The sequence below is a fragment of the Carlito syrichta genome, unplaced genomic scaffold (assembly GCF_000164805.1).
Source record: "Carlito syrichta isolate Samal-C Ts95f unplaced genomic scaffold, Tarsius_syrichta-2.0.1 Scaffold295713, whole genome shotgun sequence".
In the NCBI taxonomy this organism is placed as follows: domain Eukaryota; kingdom Metazoa; phylum Chordata; class Mammalia; order Primates; family Tarsiidae; genus Carlito; species Carlito syrichta.
In genome coordinates this window covers 172258-198792 of record NW_007239809.1, presented here as the reverse complement: position 1 = coordinate 198792, position 26535 = coordinate 172258, and the positions used below count along the sequence as shown (strand labels likewise).

At 38.9% G+C, this 26535-nt stretch overlaps 1 protein-coding gene across 1 annotated transcript in view; it reads left to right on the top strand.

Moving 5' to 3' along the window:
* The first annotated feature begins 16034 nt into the window (after positions 1 to 16034).
* The window catches only part of GABRG3 (gamma-aminobutyric acid type A receptor gamma3 subunit), a 50688-nt gene continuing 40187 nt past the window's right edge, over positions 16035 to 26535 (top strand). Inside the window, exon 1 of the mRNA XM_008054518.1 lies at positions 16035 to 16227. Coding sequence (XP_008052709.1) covers positions 16110 to 16227 — 118 coding nt within the window. The 5' untranslated portion in view covers positions 16035 to 16109. The remainder of the gene's footprint in view (positions 16228 to 26535) is intronic.

The window sequence follows — 26535 nt, the reverse complement described above, 5'->3', positions numbered from 1 at the left end:
TCTTGCTCTCTCTAGTTTACTTTCTAAATAAACTTTGCTTGAAAACTTAAAAAAAGAGTTCATTTCAGCGTTTAAAAGCACGCATCTTTTACACATGATTCCACATTTCTGCTTTTTTGCAAAAGGCCAAACGGTTTGGTGATTCTGGGCAGATTCTTGCAGGGGAGGAGAGGTCACTGTTTTGGAAGGGGCTGTGTGTCCTGTCTCTGTTGCTCTTACCCTTCATTCCAGTTCACCCATGACCACTCTAGGTCACCCTCCCTCATCATAAAGGTGCTTCCTGGGCAAAGTCAACTCTTAAGTGGCCACTTTCAAACTTTTCATGTCAAGACTTCCTGGGAAATACATTTTTCATTTCAGAGCCAGGACATATGCATGCACACTGAAAATAACACAGAATAATATTTACTGTGGCTGAGTACGATGACTCCTTATATGTTCTTTTTATTCATTTTTTACTCATTTTTAAAACGCTAGACATGAGTCACTAAAGCAATTCCAAAGAAGCACTGTTTTGAAAATTTTGCTCTATACTACCTACCATGTTTCAAAAAGATAATGCCTCAAGAGATTGAGTGGCTTGTCTAATATCTATAAACCAGGTCAGCAAATAGGTGAGGCCAAACAACAACCTAGAGATTCTAATTCAAGGGTCCTTATTTCATAGTATAAAAATCAATGCTGGACTACATTGAGTTGAGAAATGTTTGGATGAAGAGTTTTTTAACACAAATCTGGCAAGCCAGGCTCGGTGGCTCAGCCTATAATCTCGCACCTTTGGGATGCTGAGGTGAGTGGATTGCCTGAGCCCGCGGGTTCAAGACCCGCCTGGGTAGTGAGACCTCATCTCTACAATAAATCAAAAAATCAGCCGGGCATGGTAGCGCATACCTGTAATTTCGGCTACTTGGAAGGCTGAGGCGGAAGGATCACCGGAACCCAGCAGGTCGAGGCTGCGGTGGCCGGGAGGGGCCACTGCACTCCAGTCTGGACGACAGAGTGAGACTCCAACTCAAAACAAACAAACAAACAAACAAATCTGGCAAAGTTTCTAAACAGTGAGGAATTTTGTGACCCAGTTTCAGACCATACGATATCCAATATCCAACAGACAATCTAATACCCACTGTGGATCCTAGAATATTTAGTAGACATTACGATATTTCTTGGCCTCTGGAGCCTTCTGCTCTGAGAAGGGTGACTTTGTCACTGATGCTTTCCTAAGTTGTTCCCAAGCTCTGGGCATTTAGGTGACATTTACACCGGGAAAACAGCATTTTTCTTATCCAGAAAATTATTATTATGTTTGGACACATTAATATCTGCTGACAAAAAAAAAACCCACCAACAGTAACATCTGCAGACAAGACATTGATCACAATGACCAAATCAGAGCTTATTTTTCCTTGCATAGAAGCAAAAATCGATTTGGAGCAGCTTCATATTACATTGTTTAAGTCAATGTCTCCTCTTTTCCACTTAGATTTTTCTCAGAGAAGGTCAAATGCGTCAGACCAGGAAGCTGCCACTTAACTCTGACTATTCAAAACAAATATCACTCTTCTCTAGACACAAGGCTCTGTGCAGTGTGATTCTTTTCTGTGACTGCGGCCTCCTGACCTGCTGTCCCAGGACGTGGAAACACAGGGAGGGAAGGGCACAGAGGAGCAAGCAGAAAGTGGCCTCTCAGGCCAAACATGATGGAAGTGGTGTCACTACTGCTCACTGAGCCTCCAGTCTCCACCTTTAGAGCCAAGAACTGGGAATCCATAAAGGAAGAGTTTCCCAAAGAGCCCAGCCCCAGGGGAGAAGGACTTTTTAATATAGTATGTTGAGTAAGAGTTGTAATTTTGTACCTTTTGGCAGCAAAATAAAAACCACAGTGAGTATTAGCTCAGCAATGTTCAGTGCCTGGAACACTAAGCATTCTATGTAGTGTCTCAGTCAGCTTGGCCTGTTATCACACAATTTCATAGATTTGGTGACTTCAACAACCCCCAAGTATTTTTCACTGTTCTACAGACTTAGAAGTGCCACCTCTGAATATCAGCAGATGTGTCCAGTGAGGACCTTCTCCCTGGTCTTCAAACAGCCACTCTTTCTGTGTCCTCGTGAGGAGGAGAGTGAGAGCATTTCTTACATATATCTTTTTACAAAGGCACTAATCCCAACATGGGAGCTGTACCCTCATGACCTGATCAACTCTCAAAGGCCCCACCTGCTAATACTGTCACTTGGGGATTAGGGCTTGATCATATAAATTTGGGAGGGACACAGATATTCAGTCAATACCATATAGTTTGGTGTAATTTTCACTGTTAGAAAGTAGAGTTCTCCACAATTCACTGACTAGGAGCATGAGCTCGGGAAAGAGCTTTAGGTACTTAACAGGATCAGAGTCTTACATCATGTATGTAAATAGCAGAGTCTCGATCCAGGGCCTAGAATTGCTGGTTCTGCTGTTGTTGACATACATGTGCAGCTTTATTTTGTTTTACCCTTTAGCATCAAAAACAGCTATTGTATTGGTTATATATTGATTTTAGTTTTAATTTTTAACTGATAAAATAGTGTAATAAAATCTCACGCACCAGTTATGCAGCATCAACTCTGCTATTTTGGCTTCATGTATCTTTATCATATCTGTTAAAGAACACTGAAATGCAAATGCTACATTCTGAGTTACATTAAATGCTCAGGATTTATTTATATTAAATTATTTGGATTTTTCTGTAAATATGGTAGTCTCCCCCAATTCACAGTTTTGAATTCCACAGTTTTGAGTTCCACAGTTTGACTTACCCTCAGCCAACCTTTGCCCAAAAATATTAAGTGGAAAATTCCAGAAAGAAACAATTCATAGGTATTTAATTGGGTATCATTCTAAGTAGTGTGATAAAGTCTTGCACTACCCTCTCCACCTGCCAAGGACACAAAACATCTCTTAGTCCAGGGTACCCTCATGGTACACACTACCCGCTGGCTATTCACTAGTAGCACTCTTGGTTAGCAGATCAACACGTTGTGCATATTTGTATTCAAGTCATTCTTATTTGACTTAGTAATGACCCCAGAGCTCAAGAATAGTGATGCTGGCAATTGGGATATTCCAAAGAGAAGCATAAAGTGCTTCCATTGCATGGAAAGAAAATTTTTGGTTAATAAGAAAAGAAAAAATCACTTGCAATTGTTGTTAAGATCTGCATCAAGAATGCATCTTCTATTCATGAAATTGTGAAGAATGAAAAACAAATTTGTGTCAGTATTGCTATGACATCTCCAAGTGTGACATCATAAGTGCAAGCATTATGACCACAGTGCATGATTAAGTACTTACTTAAGACAAAAAACTCATTACATTTATACGTGGAAGACATAAATAGAAATGTGTTCCAATTGACAGCAATTAGTGTGGCACCATTCGCGGTTTCTTGGAATGTATCCCCATGGATTCGGGACTGCAGTGCTTCATTAGCTACTTCTAACAGATATCATTATCACACTAAGTTATTATGGATTCTGTAGTATCACAGAACATTCAAACTGTGTGCAGTCTCTTCAGCTGTCTTTTTTACGGTTGGTGTGCTTGAATCAGTATAAGTTAAGGTCTACACATTGCATTTGCTGGATGTTTCTCTCAAGTTGTTTTAATCAATAAAATTATTTCTGTTTATTTTTGTAGAAACTAGAACATTTCACCTGTCGAGTTTCACACATCCTTGGTTTGGTTGACTATATTATCATGGTGTCACGTTTTTATGGTTGGTCTAACAAACTGATTGCCATCCTTAGCAACTAACTAAAATCAAGAGGCAGAGACTGGGAGGAAAGGGAGTGTTTAATTTCTGTAACCAGGTTATAGGGAGTTGAATTGACATCATTACCAAAAGGCCACTCAAGCAACACAAATTCATTCCACTATTTTTACCCTAGATTCATAGCCCTTCACCCCCTCCAAGTTTGAAGCCCACATGCAGTTTTAGCATGACTCAAGATTTACACGAACACTTTTTGATATGTGACCACTGATGTGACACAAAGTCTCCCAACCATGCTCACATTTTGGATAAAATTTTGGTATCTATATGTTACTTTAGATTTTTTTAAAGGAAAGGGCAAACAATTGCAACATTTGGAAGGAAGGGAGAGTCACAACATTTAAAATAATAACATTAAATTTTTTTTGTCGTTTTTTGAGTTGGAGTCTCACTCTTGCCACCCGGGCTGGAGTGCAGAGGCACGCTCATGGCCACTGCAGCCTCAGTCCACTGGGCTCAGGTGATCCTCCCATGTCAGCCTTCTAAGTAGCTGGAACTACAGATGCACGCCGCTATGCCTGGCTACTTTTTGTGGTTTACTGTAGAGATGAGGTCTCACCAAGTTACCCAGGCTGGTCTCGAACCCCTGGGCTCAGGCAATCCTGTCGTCTCAGCCTCCAAAAGTGGTAGGATTACAGGCTGAGCTACCACACCCGGCTGCATTAAATCGTTTTAAAAAAATACTTGTAACAATCTCTTATTCCAAGAGCCCTGGCCTATAACAGTCCAGTGTCTTCATGTTTACAGAAGTAGGGGAAATGGGCAGTAACAGGCTTTCAGACACACTCCTACCATTCTTGCACCACTCTCCAAATTATCAGGAGGTCTGTTTGTCAGTCAGGCAGGGCCATGCTGGGATGGGAGTTGAGGGGGTAACAGGCACTTCTCAATTCAAGCAGCTTCATTAAGCCGAACTCAGCTTTCGAGTTTTTAAATTTTGTCTAAATGAATGTTCTAATATAACCAAACTGCCCTCTTTCAACATGTAACAATGTGAGATGTGTCTCTTTCCCCCTTGTTCCTGAAAATTGGTAGTTATTGCTAGGACCTTGTTTAGTTTCAGATTCAACTCTTTGTAGAAGAACATTCCATTGGCATCCTGTGTAATTCCGATAATGTCACAATGGGAGGGACCTAACATCTGGTTCTGCAGCCTCAGTGATGTTAAGAAAGGCTGGAGTATCAGCCAATTGCGTGTAATGCTCCTAGATCCAGCAGAACCTGTTAAGAGGCTATATTTTAATTATCCAATTCTCCCTGCATTTGTTAGTAATTTGTCTATTAAAAAACTTTTTCCATGTCAATATTTATTTAGCATGAAATTCAGTATTTACAAGAAAAATAGGAATAGTGCTTAATTATCCCTCCTTATTTGTCAAGTTTTACTATAAATTGTTGATGCCCAGGACCTTCCAGTTCTTTCATATTAGGAGGGAAGTTGGGTGTCTTTTTAAAAATAAGTTTATGGGCCATTTTTATTTCTTGCTCTGTTTATTCATAGTATTTACTTATTTTATTTTCTTATTGGATTTTTAGTCTTATTTTTCTGTTGTTTAAAAGTTGTTCTTCATTAATCTAATTAGTCCTGTTTCTGTAGTATGTTAACTATATTTTCCCCAGTTTGTTGTCATTTTTACTTTCGGTCATGCTGCTTTTTAAAATAAACAATTAAAAAAATCAATTTCTTAATTGCTTCTAGATTTTGAGATATCATTAGACAACTTTTTCCAAAGTCATATTTATAAAGAAGTTTGGTCACATGTCTCTTATCCTAGTACTTCTATGTTCTTTTTCTTTTCTTTTTTTTAAACACTTAGATACCTGAACCATTGGAATTTTTTCCAGTGTACGGTATAGAAATGGATCCAAATCGATTTTTTTTCTTTCTTTCTTCTTTTTTTTTTTGAGTTGGAGTCTCACTCAGTCGCCCAGACTGGAGTGCAGTGGCTGCTCCCGGTCACCACATCCTCGACTTGCTGGGCTCCAGCGATCCTTCCACCTCAGCCTTCCAAGTAGCTGGAACTACAGGTGCGCGCTACCATGCCCGGCTAATTTTTTGATTTATTGTAGAGATGAGGTCTTGCCAAGTTGCCCAGGCGGGTCTCGAACCTGCAGGCTCAGGCAGTCCACACATCTCAGCCTCCCAAAGTGCTGGGATTACAGGCTGAGCCACTGAGCTCGGCTGATTCTTTTTCCATATGTCTTCCCAGACCATAAATTCCTTCTTCCTCTTGCTTTCATGAGAAACTCCTCCCAAGAGAAGCGGCACGTACCTGTGTCTATGGTCAGTCATATTCGATGCATGATTGTATGTGTGTGGAGCCTTTGCGGTAGTTGCTAACCTAAGAGAAGCCATTCCCCTCTTTGCACTTCTGGACATTCTTGCTGCGTTATTCTTACAAATAAAATTGATGAAGTCAACTTTGGAGATAGAAGAAAACCTAATGGCCATTTTGCTGAGGTCATGTTAAGTTTATAATTATATTTGGAGAAAATCAATATCTTTATGATGTTGAGTGCCCTAACATGATGTATAGATATATTTATTCCCAACATGATGTGTCTTTATATTTATTCAATCTATACTTGGCTGAGGAGTAAAGTATGGACTTCCTCTTCTAGAATTTGCATATTTTTGTTAATTTTATGCTGGGGTTATTTTGTCATAATTTTTAAGATTATTTGTACTAGATTTTCTATTGTTTTTTTTATTTTTTAGATATGTAAACACAATTTTTTGTCTAGTTTATATGCCTGCAATCATTTATTTATTTTGATAGAGTATGTTAATTAATATATTCAATATACTGATAAATAATAGCAGAAGCAATGTATATTGACCTTTCAATTTTAAAAGGAAAGTCTCTATTGCTTTTAGGACCATGCATTCTCTCACTCTCTCTTACTCTATGTGCTTGTGTATATCTATATTTATGAGTGTGTGTGTGTATATCTAAAGTGTGCCTCTATATAGATATATCTTCACATATATACATATACATGAAACACCCTTTAAATTTTAACTTAATGAGTATTTTAACTCAAACTCATTTTTTATCATTTAATCATTTCATCAGATTCATTTTTGCCTTCTGTGGAAATGAGTGTTTGATGGATTATACACACAAATTTTTACTCTTCCTTTCCTGCATGAATTTTATTTAGGACATAATGTGTTAAAAAAAAATAATGCACTGATGTATTCTGTTAACCAACGTTTTATGTGACATTTTTGCTTCAGTATTTTCAAGTTAGATTGCTTTTCTTGTGCATTCATTTTTGGGTTGCATATTATTATTATACTCACTATATCAAAATATAATTTGGTAACTTTCCCCATTTTTACTTTCTGGATTGGTTGAAATAGCACTGACAGTACCTGATTACTAAGGGTTTGGTAGAATTCCTTGTACACTCACTTGGGCCTGCTGCTTTCCCATACATGCTCTCTTTCTGCAACCTTATATTTTTCTTCCATAGAATCTAAATTGTTTTGAAAGGACATCTGAAACTGTGAAACAGGAAAGAATTACTTCTGTCTATGATCATGGCTAGAAATGTTATTTCTCTGGAATTCTATGGTGAATATACACAAAGGAATAATTTAGATATTAAGCTGTACCTTGTGATGTGTGTGAAAGAACTGAGTTAAAAACAGTAAACCTAGCTGGGCTCGGTGGCTCAGCCTGTAATCCCGCACCTTTTGGAGGCTGAGGTGAGTGGATTGCCTGAGTCCGCAGGTTCGAGACCCGCCTGGGCAGCGAGACCTCATCTCTACAATAAATCAAAAAATCAGCTGGGCATGGTAGCGCATGCCTGTAATTCCGACTACTTGGAAGGCTGAGGTGGAAGGATCGCCGGAGTCCAGCAGGTTGAGGCTGCGGTGGCCGGGAGCAGACACTGCACTCCAGTCTGGGTGACCGAGTGAAACTCCAACTCAACAAAAAAAACAACACAAAAAACAAAACAATAAACCTTTACTTGAATGAAAACACAAGGTAACCATTATGCTAAAACAAAATGTGCATAAAGGTTTAAAGTCTATGCCTTCTATGCCTTGGAGTTCTCTTAATATTTTTTTCTAGCTTCAAAAATTAGTAAATGCTTTGCTTCATAGACTTTGCACAGTGGATCTAAAGAGAGGCTTCTTCATCTTGGGAACCAGGGGATAAGCCTCAAGAGCAGGGGCATGCACCCTGCCTGTGCCTCTCAGGGAGACATCAGTCACTCTGCCACATCATGAGGTCAGAGAGATGGATTGATGGGTGAGGCTAGGGGTTACTTGAGCTAAGATAAAAATTTTGTTTGCTGAACCATAGGCATTTTTCAACATTGGGAGCAAGTAGAATTTGTTAACATCACACACACACACACACACACACACACACACACACACACAGAGAGAGAGAGAGAGAGAGAGAAAGAGAGAGATCGAGAGATCTTCTTGACAAAAGTAATTTCAGAATGACTAATGAATTAAACATAAAAATATCTGAGTCTGTTTTAGTGTATTATCACCAAAACATAAATACAAAGATATAAAGAAATAAATGATGAGTTTAATGTACAAATTTTTAAGTTCAGTATGTCAGACATCCAACAACAACAACAACAAAAATACCAGAAGAGAGGAAACAAACAGAATGGGAGACCTTTGCCAATTATTCAAAATTACCCGCAAAAAGCTGCTGCTCCCTTCCAGGGCTATGGAAGGACCCCTATAAGCAAAGACTCTATTCCCAGTGTTGTTAGCTTTCTGGCACCCACCTCTGGTCCAAAGCATTCACTACCTTGGTTTGGGGCCTATCACTGACTATGAAACCTTCTCGAAAGTAGGAAGTATTTTATAACAGGTTTCCCCAAAGATTGAAATGTTTGTGTCATGTCTTTGTGAAAACCATGAGTGATAGTTTTTAAAGCATTGAGAATTATTATTAATGCTCTTCTGAAAAAAACATAATTACCTGCATTTCTACAAGATCAAGACAGTAATCACTTTGGAAAACAGTCAGCATTCCACTCTTGAGAAAAGTGAATTTAAGGAAAGGGTGGCTGGTTTATGAAGAAAGGTACTTTATGAAAGAGTATGTATTTTTATAAGTTTAGGTACTTGGATTTGGGAAACATGACAATTAGAAGAACAAATGGAAACCAGTGTAATGTAGGTGAAGGGATGGGCACTAGAGCGCTTGCTTAGGTACATTAGTTAATATCTCTGTGCCTCAACTTTCTTATCTGTAAAGTGGGGCAGTTAATGCCTATTATGTAGGACTTACTATGGAAAACACCCTTGGAATATTTCCTAGAAGCAATGACAGTTACATGGACAGTGATATGATGATGATTGTAATGAAGGTGGTGATGATGATAGTGACATGATGATGGTGATAATGGAAAAGGTAGAAAGAAAACAGGCAAGGCATTCAAGGAAATATTGTAACTTATAATTGGCTGACTACTAAATTATAATAAGCCAAGGGTAGACCAAAGGAGGCCAGGTTTAAAAATGAGAACACAAAAGCAATAACAACAAAATCTAACAGAGAGCTCAGAAGTCACACACTGCAAGGAATACATAATATATGAAATTTGTCTAGGAAAGTCACTTAGCAAATAAACAGCAAGAAGAAATACAGCAGAAACAAAAACCCAGAAACAATAACGAACTCTGGAATGGAAGAAGGAATCTGATATCAAAGTTGTTACATTATATAATCTTAAATGTGTAGATTACACACAAAAAGTTATGAAACCTATAAAGAAACAGGAAAGTATGATACAAACATGGGGGAAAAACCTTCAACAGAAATTATCATTGAATAAACCCAGATGTTGAATGTGCCAGACAAAGACTTTCATCAGCTGTTTCAAACATGTCAAAGTCTTAAGGAAACCACGGCTAAATAATTAAAGGGTAGTATGACAACAAGGATAGATGATGTTTGTAAAAATATGGAAATTATTGAGAGGAACCCAGTAAAAATTCTGGAGTTGAGAAGTACAATGACAGCAATAAAAAAATTACTAGCTAGGTATAACAACAGATTTGAACAGAAAGAAGAAAAGATTAGCAGACATGTAGATAAAAAAATTAATATTATCCAAGGAGAGAAATAACTGGATAAAAATGTTCAGAAATGCATAAGCCTGTGAAACATCATGAGGAATATCGACAAACACATAATTGAAGTCTCAGAGAAGGAGGAGAGAAACAGGGCAAAGTTATTTGAAGAAATAATGGCCAAAATTTTGACACAAACAAAAACTAAACAGATATCTAAAAACTAAACAAATTCCAAAGATCTTAAATAGATTGACACCTAAACACATCATAGTCCAATTTACAATATCAAAGACAAAGTTTTAAAAACAGAAAGAGAAAGATCTCCTTAAAGTGTGTCACAATATGCTTGACAGCAGATTTCTCTTGAGAAACAATGGAGACCATGAGGCTATTCAATAACATTTTCAAAGGGTTGCAAGAAATGACTATCACCAAATAATTATAACCCTAACAAAAGTTTTCTTCAAAAATAAAAAGGAGATAACCAAAGACAAGCCATAACCACATGAACACTTGCACATGGGAGTTTATAGCAGCTTTATTCATAATTGTCAAAACATGGGAACAACCAAGATATCCTTCAGTAGATAAACGGGCAAATAAAAAATGGCACATTGAGATAATAGAATATTATTCGGCACTACAAAGAAATGAGCTACTACTTAGCCATGAAAAGACATGGAAGAAATGTGAATGTATATTACTAATAAACAAAATTGAAATAGCTTTCTACTATATGATTTCAACCTTAAGACACTCTAGAAAAGGCAGAACTATGTAGCAGTAAAAAGATCAGTGGTTGATTGCCAGTGGGGACAGGGTAAGGAAGGATGAATAGATGGAAGACAGAATTTTTAGGGCCGAGAATGTATCTTGTGTGATACTACAATGGTGGGTGCATATCATTATTCATTTGTCCAAACTAACTGAATGAACAACACTGAGAGTAAACCTTAATGTAAACAATGGACTCTATGTAGATTTGTCAATTGTAACAAATGGACCAGTCTGCTGGTTGATGTTGAGGATGGCGGAGTTTGTGCATATGTGAGGCAAGGGTGTATATGTATCTGTGCCTTTCACTCAAATTTGTAGTGAACTTAGGAATGCTCTAAAAAAATCAATTTTATTAAAAAGAAAAAAGGCAGTTTAGAGATAAATGGTGGTAATAATTGCACACAAATATGAATGTATTTTATAACACAAAATTATTATACATAAAATGTTTAAAATGGTAAACTTTATGTTATAAATGTTACGACAATAAAACAATTCCAATTGTTTCCAGAAAAAGATGAATAAAACGTATATCTGATAAAGGACTTGTACTCAAAGTATATACATAACTCAAAATCCAACAATATAAAAAACCCTATTAAGAAATTAGTGTGTTTTTTTTTTTCTGGGTCTGAGAAGAATGTTGCTGGTAATTTGATAGGTATTGCATTGAATCTGTAGATTGCCTTAGGTAAGATGGACATCTTCACAATGTTAATTCTTCCAGTCCATGAGCATGGGATATTTTTCCACTTGTTTGTGTCATCTTTGATTTCTTTGAGCAGAGTTTTGTAGTTTTCATTGTAAAGGTCTTTCACGTCTCTGGTTAGGAAGATGCCAAGGTATTTCATTTTTTTGTGGCTATTGTGAATGGAATTGTGCTTTTTACTTGGGTTTCTATTTCTTTATTAATGGTGTAAAGAAATGTGATTGTCTTTTGCACATTTACTTTATATCCTGAGACTTTGCCAAAGGCCTTTATCAGTGTAAGGAGGTTTTTGACAGATTCTCTTGGGTTTTCAAGGTACACAATCATGTCATCTGAGAAGAGAGATAACTTGACTTCCTCTTTTCCTATTTGGATACCCCTGATTGCCTTCCCTTTTCTGATTGCTCTAGCCAGGACTTCCAATACTATATTGAACACAAGGAGGTGAGAGTGGGCATCCTTGTCTTGTCCAGAATAGCCAGAACAATCCTCAGCAAAAATAACAAAGCAGATGGTATCACATTACCAGACTTCAAACTTTACTATAAAGCTACAATCATCAAAACAGCTTGGTATTGGTACAGGAACAGGAATATAGATCAATGGAATAGAAGTGAGATTCCAGAAGCAAAATCTCAATTTCTCAACCAACTCATCTTCGACAAAGCCTCCACCACCTACCACTGGGGAGAGGAGAACCTATTCAGTAAATGGTGCCGGGAAAACAGGCTGACCACACACAGAAGATTGAAACAGGACCCCTATCTATCACCACACACAAAAATTAACTCCAAATGTGTCAGAGACTTAAATGTAAAACCTCTAACCATAAGAACCTTAGAAAATGAAGGACATACCCTCATGGAAATTGTAACTGGCTTCCAATTCCTGAACAAAACCTGAAACCCACAGGCCATAAGAGATAAGATAGACAAGTGGGACTTCATTAAATTGACAAGCTTCTGCAAAGCCAAAGAAACCATCAAGAGAGCAGGGAGACAGCCTACAGTCTGGGAAAAAGTATTTGCCAACTCCAGGTCTGACAAAGGCTTAACATCTTGGATCTACAAGGAACTCAAACGTGCTGAAAAGAAAAAAACAAACAACCCCATTATAAAATGGGCAAAAGATATGAACAGACACTTCACAAAGGAAGACATCCGAGCAGCCAACAGACACATGAAGAAATGTTCAACCTCACTAATCATCAGGGAGATGCAAATCAAAACCACACCGAGATACCACCTAACTCCAGTCATAATGGCAATTATCAATAACTCAAAAAATAACAGCTGCTTGAGAGGGTGTAGCGAAAAGGGAACACTTCTACACTGTTGGTGGGAGTGAAAGCTAGTGCAGCCTCTGTGGAAAGCAGTGTGGCAATTCCTAAAAGCTCTAAATATCAACCCCCATATGACCCCACAATCCCCCTACTGGGAATATACCCTGAATAACTCAAATCACTCTATCAAAAAGATACCTGCACACGAATGTTTATCACAGCATTGTTCACAATAGCAAGAACCTGGAACCAACCATGCTGCCCATCAAAAGAGGACTGAATTTAAAAAATGTGGTACATATACACAATGGAATACTATGCAGCCATAAAAAAGAACAAAATCAGTAATCTCGCAGCAACCTGGATGGAACTAGAGTCTATAATACTGAGTGAGCTCTCGCAAAAACAAAGATCTGAGTATCACATGTTCTCACTCATATAGTGGACCTTGATCATGCAACGTACTACCATAAGAAAATGACTGACAGTGGTGAGAAACTATGGAGGGGTGAGGGGAAGGAGATGGGACTAATGGTAGTAAACATCTGTCTGGGGACAGGGAGACACCTCTTATCAACAGGGGTGCCTTAATGAAGCATATTTGTATACCTAACCCTTAACTGTACCCCACAATATCATAATAAAAAATATTGATTTCAAAAAAAAAAGAATTTAGTGAATGATCTGAACAGACCACCAAAGAGGATATACATATGGCCAATAAAAGTATGAAAATTCTCAATATTATCAGTCAATAGGGAAATGCAAATTAAATAAAAAATGAGATGCCATTTCACACCTACCATAATTGTAATTAAAAAGACAGAAACTGACAAATGTTAGAGGAGATGTGGAGAAATTGGAACCCTCATACATTGCAGGCAGGATTTTAAAGCATAGCCACTTTGGAAAAGGTCTGGCAGTTATTCAAAATGTTAAACCTAGAGTTACCCTGACACAATAATTCTAGTCAGAATTGAAATCAAGTATCAATGCAAAATCTTATACACAAGTATTCATAACCACATAATCATGAAAAAGTGAGCTCAACCAACATGTATGTCAATGGATGAATGACTAAAATATGGTTTATCCACACAATGAAATATTATCTGGCAATAAATAGGAATGAAATACTAATATGTGCTACAAGATGATGGAGCCTTGAACCCATTATGCTAAGTAAAAGAATTCAATTACAGAAGATCACATGTTGTACACTTCCATTTATATAAAATGTCCAGAATGAGACAGAAAATATTTTAGTGTTTGCCTAGGGCTAGATAAAATGGGTGGCAAGAGTGGGGAGCAAGCCGGGATCGGTGACAGAAAACCATTGGAACAGTGACCAAGTAAAATGTTTGAATACCTCATAGAAATGCCTCAGGCAGCCGGACTCGGTGGCTCAGCCTGTAATCCCGCGCCTTTGGGAGGCTGAGGTGAGTGGATTGTCTAAGTCCGCAGGTTCGAGACTCGCCTGGGTAGGCAAGACCTCATCTCTACAATAAAATCAAAAAATTAGCCGGGCGTGGTAGTACGTGCCTATAATTCCAGCTACTTGGAAGACTGAGGTGAAAGGATTGCCGGAGCCCAGCGGGTCGAGGCTGTGGTGGCCGGGGGTGGCCATTGCACTCCAGTCTGGGCGACAGAATGAGACTCCAACTCAAAAAAAAAAAAAAAAGAAATGCCTCAGGCCATCTTGGTACCTTGACCTCAACTAAGTGTTTAATCAGCAACTTTCAACCACTTTATCAATTTTTTGTTGTTGTTGTTGAAGTCTCTGTCACTCAGGCTGGAGTGCTGTTGCATGCTCACATCACCAAAGTTTCCTTCCACCTCAACCTTCCAAGTAACTGGAGCTACAGGGGCACACCATCACACCCGGCTAATTTTTTGATTTTTTGTAGAGACGAGGTCTCACCAAGTTGCCCAGACTGATCTCAAATCCCCCGGGCTCAGGCAATCCTCTGACCTCGACCTCCCAAAGTGCTGGGGCTACAGGCATGAGCCACTGCATCTGGCCTTCATTAATGTGTTTGCATAGGTATGTGTACATCAATGCAGTGTTTTTTGTATTCAGGATAATGTATCAAGATGGTGCATACATTTTTTTTCCCTTGTAGAGTCATTCTATCAGTGTCTAGATGAATCAATGAACGGCTAATAAACCCACAGCTGCAGCTGGGCTCTGTGGCTCAGCCTGTAATCCCGTACCTTTGGGAGGCTGAGGTTAGTGGATTGCCTGAGCCCGCGGGTTCGAGACCCACCTGGGCAGCGAGACCTCATCTCTACAATAAATCAAAAAATCAGCCGGGCGTGGTAGCGCATGCCTGTAATTCTGGCTACTTGGAAGGTTGGGGCGGAAGGATCGCCGGAGCCCAGTAGGTCGAGGCTGCGGTCGCCGGGAGGGGCCGCTGCACTCCAGTCTTGGTGACAGAGTGAGACTCCAACTCAAAAAAAAAAAAACCAAAAACCAAAAAACAAAAAACCAATGCTGCATGTGTTGGGGACTACAGGGGATCTAGACCTGTCGTATAGAGTGAGGAGTTTCCTGTGATGCAGACCCAGCTGCAGAGCCAAGAGATAAAACAGTACAAAGAAAGCAAATGTACCAGGTTAGAGATGTCCAGTAGCAAGTGTGGGGAAGGGAGAGGGAATGGAGTTGTCCCAAGCATGGTTCAGAAGTGGGGAATTCAGAAGAAGAGATACAGAGGACCAGACATCTGGTCAATACCTGACTCAGGCTCAGGGAGCCATGGAACCTGGTGACAGCCTCAGGAGAACTAGGGCTGAAACCTGCTGCTAATGCTAGAGCCCTAGGCAGGGGCCATTGCTGGATCTCAGGCAGCAGAATACCATGCTCTTGCTTCCTGGAGTAATTAATAGCTTGGGAAAGGGTCTCTGAAAGAGGTCCAATTTCGTCTATCAAAATGGAGACTTGCAGGAGAAAAGGCTTAAGAGTATTTTGATCTCTCAAATCCTGGAGTGATTGCCTTATTAAATTCTTCTTTCCTGATGTCTGAATGGACTAAATTTGGGGAAGGGTGGACAGTGTAATGGGTGTAAGGCACATAATTAGATCTTTATGAAAAAGACTCTGTGTCTTGGAACCAGTTAGATGTTGACAAGCACCACCTGCAGCCATGGTTCAACAAGGCTAAAGAGACACAGAAACAGCATCCTATTCCTATTTGCTGTGCCCATACAAATATTGGCCATGCTTGTGACTGTTGAATGCCTTACTGACTGTAAAGATGTGCCGCAGGATTAGGTGACATTTTCCCATTCACTTTTGGAGTTTCTGTGTCCCTGAGGAAAATTTCAAGAACAATCATAGCCTAGAATTTTAACTCCTATTAATAAAACAGAATGATAATTTTTACTTTCATGATTTAGTAAAGTATATCTTCGAGTGCTAATATTTGTTCTGCATTTTTAGATGGCTATCCCAAAGAAGAAATGATTTATAGATGGAGAAAAAATTCTGTTGAGGCAGCTGATCAGAAATCATGGCGGCTTTACCAGTTTGACTTCATGGGCCTCAGAAACACTACAGAAATTGTGACAACATCTGCAGGTAGGAATTACAAAGGTAAAATGCCCACAAGACCAAAGAGGCTTAAGGCTATATGCAGTCTCACAAGATCAAAGAGGTCTAAGGCTATAAGCAGTCATACCTTTAATGTAGAATTATTTCATGTGCATGTTTTTAACTAACTATATTAGTACAATCATGATACATAAGTTATATTTGAGACAAAACAACTGATTCAACATGAAAAATTTTTAAGGTTTTTAATTGGTATGGTAGAGGGACGATTAGAATGGATTCATATTTTTAAATCAAGACTATGTTTGCATCATGTCTATAAACCTAAGTATAACCCTAACCTGACCTAACTCACTGCTGATCATAATTATACAAGTCAACTTTGCTGGTGATGAGAGTTCTACAAATTTCACATGCATAAGGAGAATCAAATATTATTGAGAGCCACACATAAAAGAAACTAGTGCGACATGTCTGCTGAGTTTTAATTTCTAGCTTCTTCCTTTCCTTTATTCATTACTTTATCTTAAACTTTGAATTTCTTTTACAATAGATTGAGCACAATTACCAACCAATATGATTTTATTAAGTGATCATTATTTCCACATTATAAAGTGTGTAATTAGATGAAAAGAGTTATTTTGCTTATTAAGTTATTTGAACACGTTTTTGTGTTGCTTTTTGGTTTATGTCTGAGTTTGGGAGGGGTTTTATTTGATATTTATTCCCTTAGGTCACTATTTTGCAACTGATTTTCTTTTGGCAGGGTGTAGATGCAAATAGGGGGAGAGTCAATTTTTCTACTGATCTTATTATTTGTTAATATGAATAATTTGTTGGTTCTTAAAAGAGGTCAGCTAATTAATGGTGAATGATTTTAAAGAGCAATCCAGATAACTGGTACAATTGTAAAATAGAGAGCTACATATGCATAAGTCAAGTCCTGAAAAAGTTACCTGAGCAAGGGAGAAAAGCGAAAGATTCCCCATGCATGTCACGGTGGAAAAGTTGAGTGGGATCTGTGTTTAAATATTAAGCAATGATGTGGTTAAAGAATGGAAGATATAATTTATGTAACCTGTGGAAGCAGCATGAAGAAAAATGCTCAGAAGAGGCTTGTCACCAGTTGTGAGTCACCCACATTAACAATCTAAGTCCACTCTCTTAGAGTGGCTTATAAGGGACCAAAGAGGGAGGACTGTTCTAGCATTTCAGTCCCAAAAGTGGGCATTGCTTTTCCTTTCCCAGTGTTTTCAGCAAGATGGTGTTCGACAAATGGGAATGCAAAGGCGAGTTGACCCAACCAGTTCAGGGGCTGTGCAGCTGATTACAGAGAGTACTACAGAAAAGTAGCAATGGAAGATACGGATTCGAGGTGGCAGCCAGAGCAGTTGGTGCTAGATGTCACACCGACAATGAAATTATAGAGATTCTAGATTCATAGTGTTTAAAAGTTTTACAACAATATTCAAAGTTTTATATAACTACACTTGTAAGAAAAACTTCCTTTAGATAATTAAAAAAAAAAACATTTGTATATTTGTGATGGGAAAGTGGTGGCTAAAGCCCACAAGCATGAGAAGTCATACCCCGTCTGCAGCTGGGGTGTGTTCTGCAGTTTTTCTGGCCACATCTAGCATCAATTCGGGTGTCAACAGTTAACACTGTTTAGTGAATATTCATGAAACATCACTGCTTGTCAAGTGTGGTTGGCATTTTCGCAATGCGAAGAGCCACCCATGGGGTTCTGATAGCATTTGAAAGGATCCCGCCAGACAAATGCCTTTTATAGACAAATGTTATTCCTTGTTTTTCAGTCTCCTACTTCAAAATTATGACGACGTCAATAACACATAATCCTTTTCTTCCGGGAAGAAACACTCTCTAATTGATTCTCCCACTTCATTGTATATTTTGAAGAAGATAGATATTATTATGCAATGTTTAGACCTATGTTAATAATTCTCTTAGGGAACTCAGTCATGAAATGGAAAAACTTTAAAAACCTCAGAATCATGAGAACAAGGTGTCCGACTTCCAGGTGTGCCTGGAACACACAGAGGCGGCCTTTCTTCTTCATGGCCTCTGTCATCTCACTCTAGCACTGCCTCCTCTGGGCATGGTCTTAGACAGCCACTTTTGTTTGAATAATCTTGCCTTTCTCAGTTGGGATAACACAAATATAAAAAATATTATTTATATTACTCTGAGACTTGGAAGTAATATGTTATCAACAAGGGGACCTGAATGAAGCATATATGTATACCTAACCCTTAACTGTACCCCACAATATTATAATAAAAATATTGATTAAAAAAATAAAAAATAAAAAACATGTATAAAGACTGTTTAAGAACATGGGTGACTAATTTAATCTCCTGGGGCTGCCACCAACACAGCAGAAAAAGGTATTGTCTCTCAGTTCAGGAGACTGGGAGTCTGAAGTCCATGTCCATAAGGTTGGTTCCGTCTCAGGACTGTGAGGGGAGGCTCTGGCCCAGGCCTCTCTCCTTGGCTGTGGTGGCATTCCCTTTGAGTCCTTGTGCTGTCTTCCCTCTGTGTGTATCTGTCTCTGTGTCTGAATTTCTCCTCTTTATAAAAACACCAGTTGTTTTGGATAACCCCTCCCCATAGCCTCATCTTATCTTGATCAAAAAAGGTCACATCCATGGATGCTGGGGGTTAGGACCCCCAGGTATTTGAGTGGATACAATTTTACCCATAGTAATAGCCTAGAAAGTCCATAAGCTGTGAGGAGTCGCATTTCAATTGCCTCAGGAAATGAGACATTCCCTTTGTCCCAGACACCTTGTTTGTACGTGGACTTCCTAGTGGCTTGCTGGTGTTAGTTTTCCACACAGTGAACTGCTTGCATTCCTGTAAGGAAAGTGGACTCTGGGCCTTTGCCTCCAGAGGTACAGCAGCCTTGCATCGCTTGGGAGCTGGCAAGAAATTGAGAGATTCCTGGGCCTTGCCTCAAAACTTCTAGATCACAGCATTACGTTTCACGAGTCCTCTAGGTGAATCTGATGATGCTGAGGTTTTGAAGACACTGGGCTAGGCCATCTAATGACTACAGCTGGTAGATAGTATATAAATCACATTCATTCAAGATCACAGATGACAAAGAGTCACCTTTTTCCTGAGACTTCAAACTGACCTGTGCACTGTGTTTTTCAGGTTGCTGATACTCCTAAGTTGTGCTTATACAACTCCCACACCTTTCCTCAACCATTCTCCTGAGGCGTCTACAGCTAACCTTTGACGGGTACTAGCCAAGGGTCACCCTCATATTGAAAATCAGAGACTTTTTGTGATGTGTCTGTCTAAATCTATCTGACAATTATAAAAAAAATACACCTATTAGATTTTATTCAGATGATTCAAAATATGTATATAAATACCTTCACTGAGAATAACATGCAGGGAATTCAAGGAAGAGTACTTTGGTATTATGAAAAATAAGTCAGTGGCAGGACATTCAGCTTCGGTTTATAATATATTTTATTAATTAAAAAGAAGCTAAATATTTGTAGATATGGATATATGCACAAGTTGATATACACAAATATTTCCTTACTCTATCAAAAACCCAGAATAAAAACCACCCTTAATGGCAACTCTTTCTTTCTTTCTTTCTTTCTCTCTCTCTCTCTCTCTCTCCTTCCTTCCTTCCTTCCTTCCTTCCTTCCTTCCTTCTTTCTTTCTTTCTTTCTTTCTTTCTTTCTTTCTTTCTTTCTTTCTTTCTTTCTTTCTTTCTTTCTTTCTCTTTTTTCTTCTTTCCTTCTTCTTTCTCTCTTGAATCTTGAGTTGGAGTCTCACTCTGTCACCCAGACTGGAGTGCAGTGGCACAATCATGGCTCATTGCAACCTCAACCTTCGGGGCTCAGGCGATCCCTCTGCCTCAGATTCCCAAGTAGCTTAGACAATAAGTGTGTACCACCATACCTGGCTAATTTTTTTAATTTTTAATTTTGTAGTGACGAAGTCTCACTATGTTGCTCTGGCTGGTCCTAAACTCCTGACTTCAAGCAATCCTCCCACTTTGGCTTCTCAAAGTGCAGGGATTGCAGGCAAGAGTCACTGTGCCCAGCCAAAGACTTGGTTTCTAATACCATTCTCCAATAAAAGGAAACAGGTCTTCTGGGAGAAATGGCAGACTGTAGATGTGAGGCAAGGAGTATGCACGATGAACTTGGAGAATCTTGTAATGCCAAAGAGTGAAACATTCACTTCATGCATGCACATGTGCACACATTGATGGAGTGTGCCAACAGAGCATGCCAACAGAAGCTAACTAAAAGATAAAAATGTGAGGAGCAAAATAAATACAGTAGTATAAAATACCATAAGTCTATGCTTAAATAAATAAATGGTTTAGTAAATACATATACAAATAGGAAAAAATAGGCAAACCTCCCGTGCCTAATTTTACATAACTCATGTAGCTATCATGCCTGCAAGGAGGTGTAATGTAACTTCCACTCCTTAGGTGTGGACTGCATAGAATGTTTTTTTTCAAAGAAGCCAGTATGAAAAGAGGAAAAGAATTTCCATGAAGACCCCTGGAAAATATCACCTCAGGCAGGCGGTTGGGGTTAATATCACCAGTGCCTGAGGATGTCAATAATATGTGCTCTGGATGCAATTAGATGAAAACAACACTTTACCTCTACTGCTGTCCTCCCAAAACCATATAATCCCTGTCTTATAATGAGGAAAACATGAGACAAATCACAACTGAAGAACAGATATTCTACAAAACACGTGATCAGTATTCCTCAAAACTGTCAAGGTTGTCACAAAGAAGGGAAGGCTGAGAAAATATCCCAACCAATAGAAGCCTAAGGATAAATAATTACTAAAGAGAAATGACTATTAAAGGTAATATGATATCCTTTTGGAACTCTGGAACAGAAACATAACCTTAGGAAATAAAATTTAATAACTCACCAAGTTCTCAGAATACCTTGGAGTGTTATCCATAGAAAAAGTGCAAATTAGACTAGAAAAATCCTGTCAGTCTACAGCTCAGACTTGAGTTACCCCAGGCCCTGATTTCAGTAATTTAAATTTTAAATAATTAATTAGGCCCTAATTTTTGTCCTAGACAAAAGAATGATGAACACTCTGAAGGCTTATAAAATTGTTTCTTACAGATGCCCATATAAAATATGTGCTATTGTCAAGTAATCAAAACCTAAAGAAAAAGCAACAGAGAATAGAAACAGACCTACATGTGATTTAGATGTTGAAATTATCCAACAAAGGCTTTAGGATGGAAATAACTAATATTTTTAAGAAAAAAGTGATAAGTGAAAATATGAATAATTTGGTGAGAAAACAATAATTTATAAAAAGAAAAGCAATAAAATGGAAATTTTAAAAAGTTAATTCCAGAATTTTAACTAAGAATGCAAAAGATAAGTTTAATAAATTATTAGAAGGAGACAATATGGTAAACTAATTGTATAATAGATCAATAGAAAATAGTAATTCCGAAGAAAAATAGATTAAAATGATAATTAAAAAGTTAAGGGTTTACAAATAAGTGGGATATGATATAAAATTCTAACATAAGTATAATTTGTAAAGAAAAAAATTTTTATTTTATTTTTTGAGTCAAGGTCTCTTGTCACCCAGGCTGGAGTGCATGCTCACGGCTACCTCAGTCTCAATCTGCTGGACTTAGGCAATCTTTCCGCCTCAGCCTTCCAAGTAGCTGGAATTACAGACACACGCCACCAAGCCTGGCTAGTTTTTGTGATTTATTATAGAGACAAGGTCTCACCATGTTGTTTAAGCTGGTCTTGAACTCCTGGGGTCAGGCAATCCTCTCACCTCGTCCTCCCAAATTGTTGGGATTACAGGCAGAGCCATCATGCCCAGCCCTGTAAAGAAAAAATTTAAACTAAGTATAATTGGAGTCCCAGAAATGGATACCATAGGGAAAGAGTTAGAAGTAACACCTGAAGAAAGAATGGCTTACAATTCTTCTAAATGGATAAAAAAAATTTGAAACCACACTCTCAAGAATATGTGTCAATTTCCAACACTCAATACAAAGGAAACCACTGAACTGCTGAAGATCAAAGGTAAAAAGTGTCTTTAAGCATCTGGACATAAGACCCATTACCTATACAGAAGCAAAATCAACACAGACTTTTCACCAGGAATCATGGCAACTAGAAGACAATGGAATTCAATGTGGGAAAAGAAACAAAGAGAAATAGCCAAAAGAAATAGAAGTGAAATCAGGTTGTTTTCAAGCTATAGAAAAACATGAAGAGGAAGATTGATTACATGATCTCTATGACAAGCTGCTTCTTTCTCTATGCAAAACTTTTATGTTGTTTGCAAGTTAATCCATTTCTTTGTCATATCAAGGTTGCTCATAATGTCTCTTTGAACTTGAGACCAGTTGTCTAAATTAATTTGGGCAGAACACACAGCTTTTTTTTCTGGGTGTCAAGCCATTTGCAGCAAGCTTTGTGAGATGGGACTGCATGTGTGAAGCATGCTTTGCAGGAGTATGCTTATGACACGCTTCGGATGCACTCAGGGCAAACTCAGAGCATGCTTCAAAGTGGCTTTGTAGAAGAAGCAACCTAGCAAAGCTCCCTGACATCAGAAGAAGTTATCATGGCAGAAAAGCCTGAGGCCCAAAATTAATTGCACCAGGAGCTCTACCTTGGTGCCTTTTTCATCACAAGAACACAAATAGGCTTCTTCAGGGAGCAAAGTTAGTACCGTCAGAGGAACCCTGAGAAAGATTGTTCTTCCATGGCTGTGGCAACAGCCACACAGCTAAAGGTGGACAGCTGATATTTTTGAAGTCGATTCAAGCCTTAATTTTAGCAGCTTCTGTGAGTAATGCTCCAAACTCCCCCAAATTATTCTATGTATGGAATTTTTAATATTATCAGTGTTCAGCATGCCAGGTAATTTTAAAAAATATTTTCTCAGGTAGGGAAGAGTGAGCCCAGAAGCTGTGGAGTCAGACCTTACTATGCTTGACAGTAGCAGCACCACTCACCTGCCCTGCGGACTTGGGCAACCTCTGTGATCCATCTATGCATCCTGTCATGAATTTAAGTAGACTAGCATATGCCACCAGGTAATTGCCATTTGTTCTCCCTGTAAGGGATAACTGAGAGATTTGCACATTGGTTTTCCTTAGTAAATAGTCTGCTCTATCAGACTCTAGCGTTTTATCAAGGAGACATGCTATAACGGGGCATGATAGTGAGATGTACATCTTTAATGCAAATGGGAATATATGTTTAAATAGCTCCTGTAAAGGAAGCTAAGTGATTTCTTCTTGGCTTTTTCTCATATTTGTCTGAAAGTAATCTGGGTAATAAATCAGTCTGGGTTTTAGAGTCCTAGTTTTAAAAATAGCATCAGTTCACAAGATGAAGTGAATAAAATCTTTCAAACCTACTGTGAGTCAGTCTCCATCTCCAATTCAGATAGAAGATGTGGAAAAACTTCTTCTTGGTGTAATGAACTGCTCATCCACTAAGATAATTGAAATTCTGTGATACAAATCATATCTGAATATGTCTGTTCTTTAAAAATCAGATTGAGATCATTGCTCCTCCCATGGGACCTGAATAAAGTATAGCATATGATGCATAGTGACAGCAATATTTATACATATAGCATGTGTGGCTTTCATTTGGCTCTTGCCCTACACATTGAGCAAGGTGGGAAATGTGCCAGTATCTTTATTTATAGATGAAGCGCTGAAGCTCAGTCCTTCAGGCATGGCCTTAGGCAGCAGACCCAGTAGGTGCCACAGTTGGAGTGAGAATCTCCCACTCAGGCCAGCGAATTTTCCTTGATGTCACTGCTCTAAGGCGTCAACCTGACTTCCTGTATCTGACTCCAAGTTTTCAGAATATTTTATTTTACCTACCCAGTGCTGGACTGTGATCTTTAAAACTTTACTTATTGATATATTCCCTGGCTGGGATGGTATTTTATATATTTTTTCATTATAGTGCTATTTACTACTTTCAATTATTTGATCAGAAGAAAAGTCTTGACTCTGTACACTGACATAAGAAAGTATGGTAACAAAAATATCTATAAAACATTATTGTTGAGATTTAGAGCTCTGGCAAGTATTTCTCTAGACTATCACCAGGAGAAAGATGCTCAGGAAACTATGCTGTTTTACATGCTGCTTTGATGACATTACAGTCCCTAAAATAGGTTACTTTCCTGTTATACAAATGGTAAACTGAGTCTTAAACGTATCTTTGCTCAAATCTTCATAATACTATAAGAAAGGGATTGGTAGTAGTGGGAGACTGCCGGGGGGCAGGGTACATCAGTAAGGGTATCTGATCTCAAACCAAGCAAAGTGGGGACCAAAGGGACACCCAAACTTTACCTGTGCTTTCACCACTTGCATACCTAATCCTGAATTGTACCCCACACTTTTAAGGTTAAAAATTTTGTTAGCCGAAAGCCTGAGCTGTTGATAGCAGATGCTCCTGTTTCAGTGTATTTTCCATCTATTGAAACTTTCTCCAGCACTTCCAGTGCTTTGAACTGTAATTCCAGCCCACCACCAGGTGCACTGGTCTGAGGCCCAGGGACCTTCAATCTCATGCAAGACCGGATATTGCACCCCTGACTGCTGCTGTTCCACCATATGTGACTCCCACCTGTGTGGGAGTCTCAGATCTCAGCTCCCTCCCTGGCTACATCGTCTCTCACCCAGCACCCAGCACCAAGCCGCCGGTCATTCAGGGAGGCTCTGGGTGCCCACCCCTCAGAGTCACTGGTCCCATTTCTGGATGAAGTACCCTGTGGGAGACCTAGGGCCACTCTCACCGCTCACCACCTGCCCTTTGGAGCTTTGGAGCTCTGGAGCTCTGGGCCCACTCTGACTGAGACACTCAGCTTGTTACCCCAAGCTTGGGGACACAGACAAGCGGAAAGAAATGGATCTGCAAAAGTGAATCTTCCTCAGCCATTCTCCAGGCAGAGATTTCCATTGCCCCGCCCATGTAGCAACAACCCCCACCTCAGTTCCTAAGGTAACGTCGCTAAACAAGAGACAAAGCCCCACCCCTACACTGTATAAGACAAAAGCAACTCACAGGCAGCAGGCTAAAAAAAAAAAAAAAACCCAAACTGTGAGTAAATCTAGCTGCCTGCAACAAAAAACAAAGGTGAGAGGTTGGAGATCAGGGCTGCAGTGACATTAGTCTGATCTCTTATTCTGACTTTTGATTTTATCATTTTGACTGCTTGTTTTGATCACTTTTGTTGTTTGCTTTCTGACTTACACTGTTTCATGATTTTATTGGTCTGTCTCTGTGTATTCTTTACTACCAGTATTCTTTAGGGAATCTTTCTTATGTGTCTTTTTTCACTTCTCTCCAGCCTTGTGTCTCCTTCTCACCTGATAGTTGGTATGTATGTCTGTTTTCCCTCTCTCTCTTCTCTCTTTCTAACTTCCTATTGACTTCCCCTTCCTCCATTATTTTCCTCTTTTATACCCCCTTTTAATCTAGGGACCAAGCCTACATACTGCTGCACAAACAGATTATAAGGCAGAGAGAAATAGGTTCAAGTGGGCTCATACATCTGTTGGTGGATGCTAGAATCAGCATATACATTTTGAACCACATCTTCCCCCTCAATTAAATCTCAAAACTGCAAAAAGTACAGCCCACAGCCTACACTTCAACCTCAAAAGTAAACAAAGCCAGAAAACCCTCATAAGGAAGAACAAGATACTGCAAAAGTGACACAAAATCAACTCCACCGTCCCTCAAAAACAGAATTAAAGAAGGGGAGGGAAAGGGGGAGAGAGAGAAAAATCTACACGAATGAAGAAAAACCAAAAGAAGAGTATGGGTCTCTCCCAAACCCCTGGAGGGCAGACAATGAGAAAACTGACTTCGGAACGCAAACAATGAAGAGCCCCCAGAATGAAGGGCCTCAGACTACAAACCTAGATATCAAGACAATAATGGAGAGATTAAAAAGAATACAGGAGACACAAGAAGAAACTAGGAAGGAGCTGATATCTGAGATAACAGATATAAAGAATATTGTGAATGAAATAAAAACAAACTCATGAGCATGGAAAGCAGAATTACCCAAGCAGAAGAAACAACCTCAGAGATTGAGGACCAAAATACAGAACTAACCCAAACTCTTAAAAACACAGAAAATAAACTCAAAGAGACAGAACAAAACCTTCAAGAGATGAGTGATTACTTCAAGAGACTGAATCTAAGAGTAATTGGGCTTCCTGAGGCAGAAAGAGAGAGAGACCACACTGGAACAAACTTTCCATGAGATCATTCA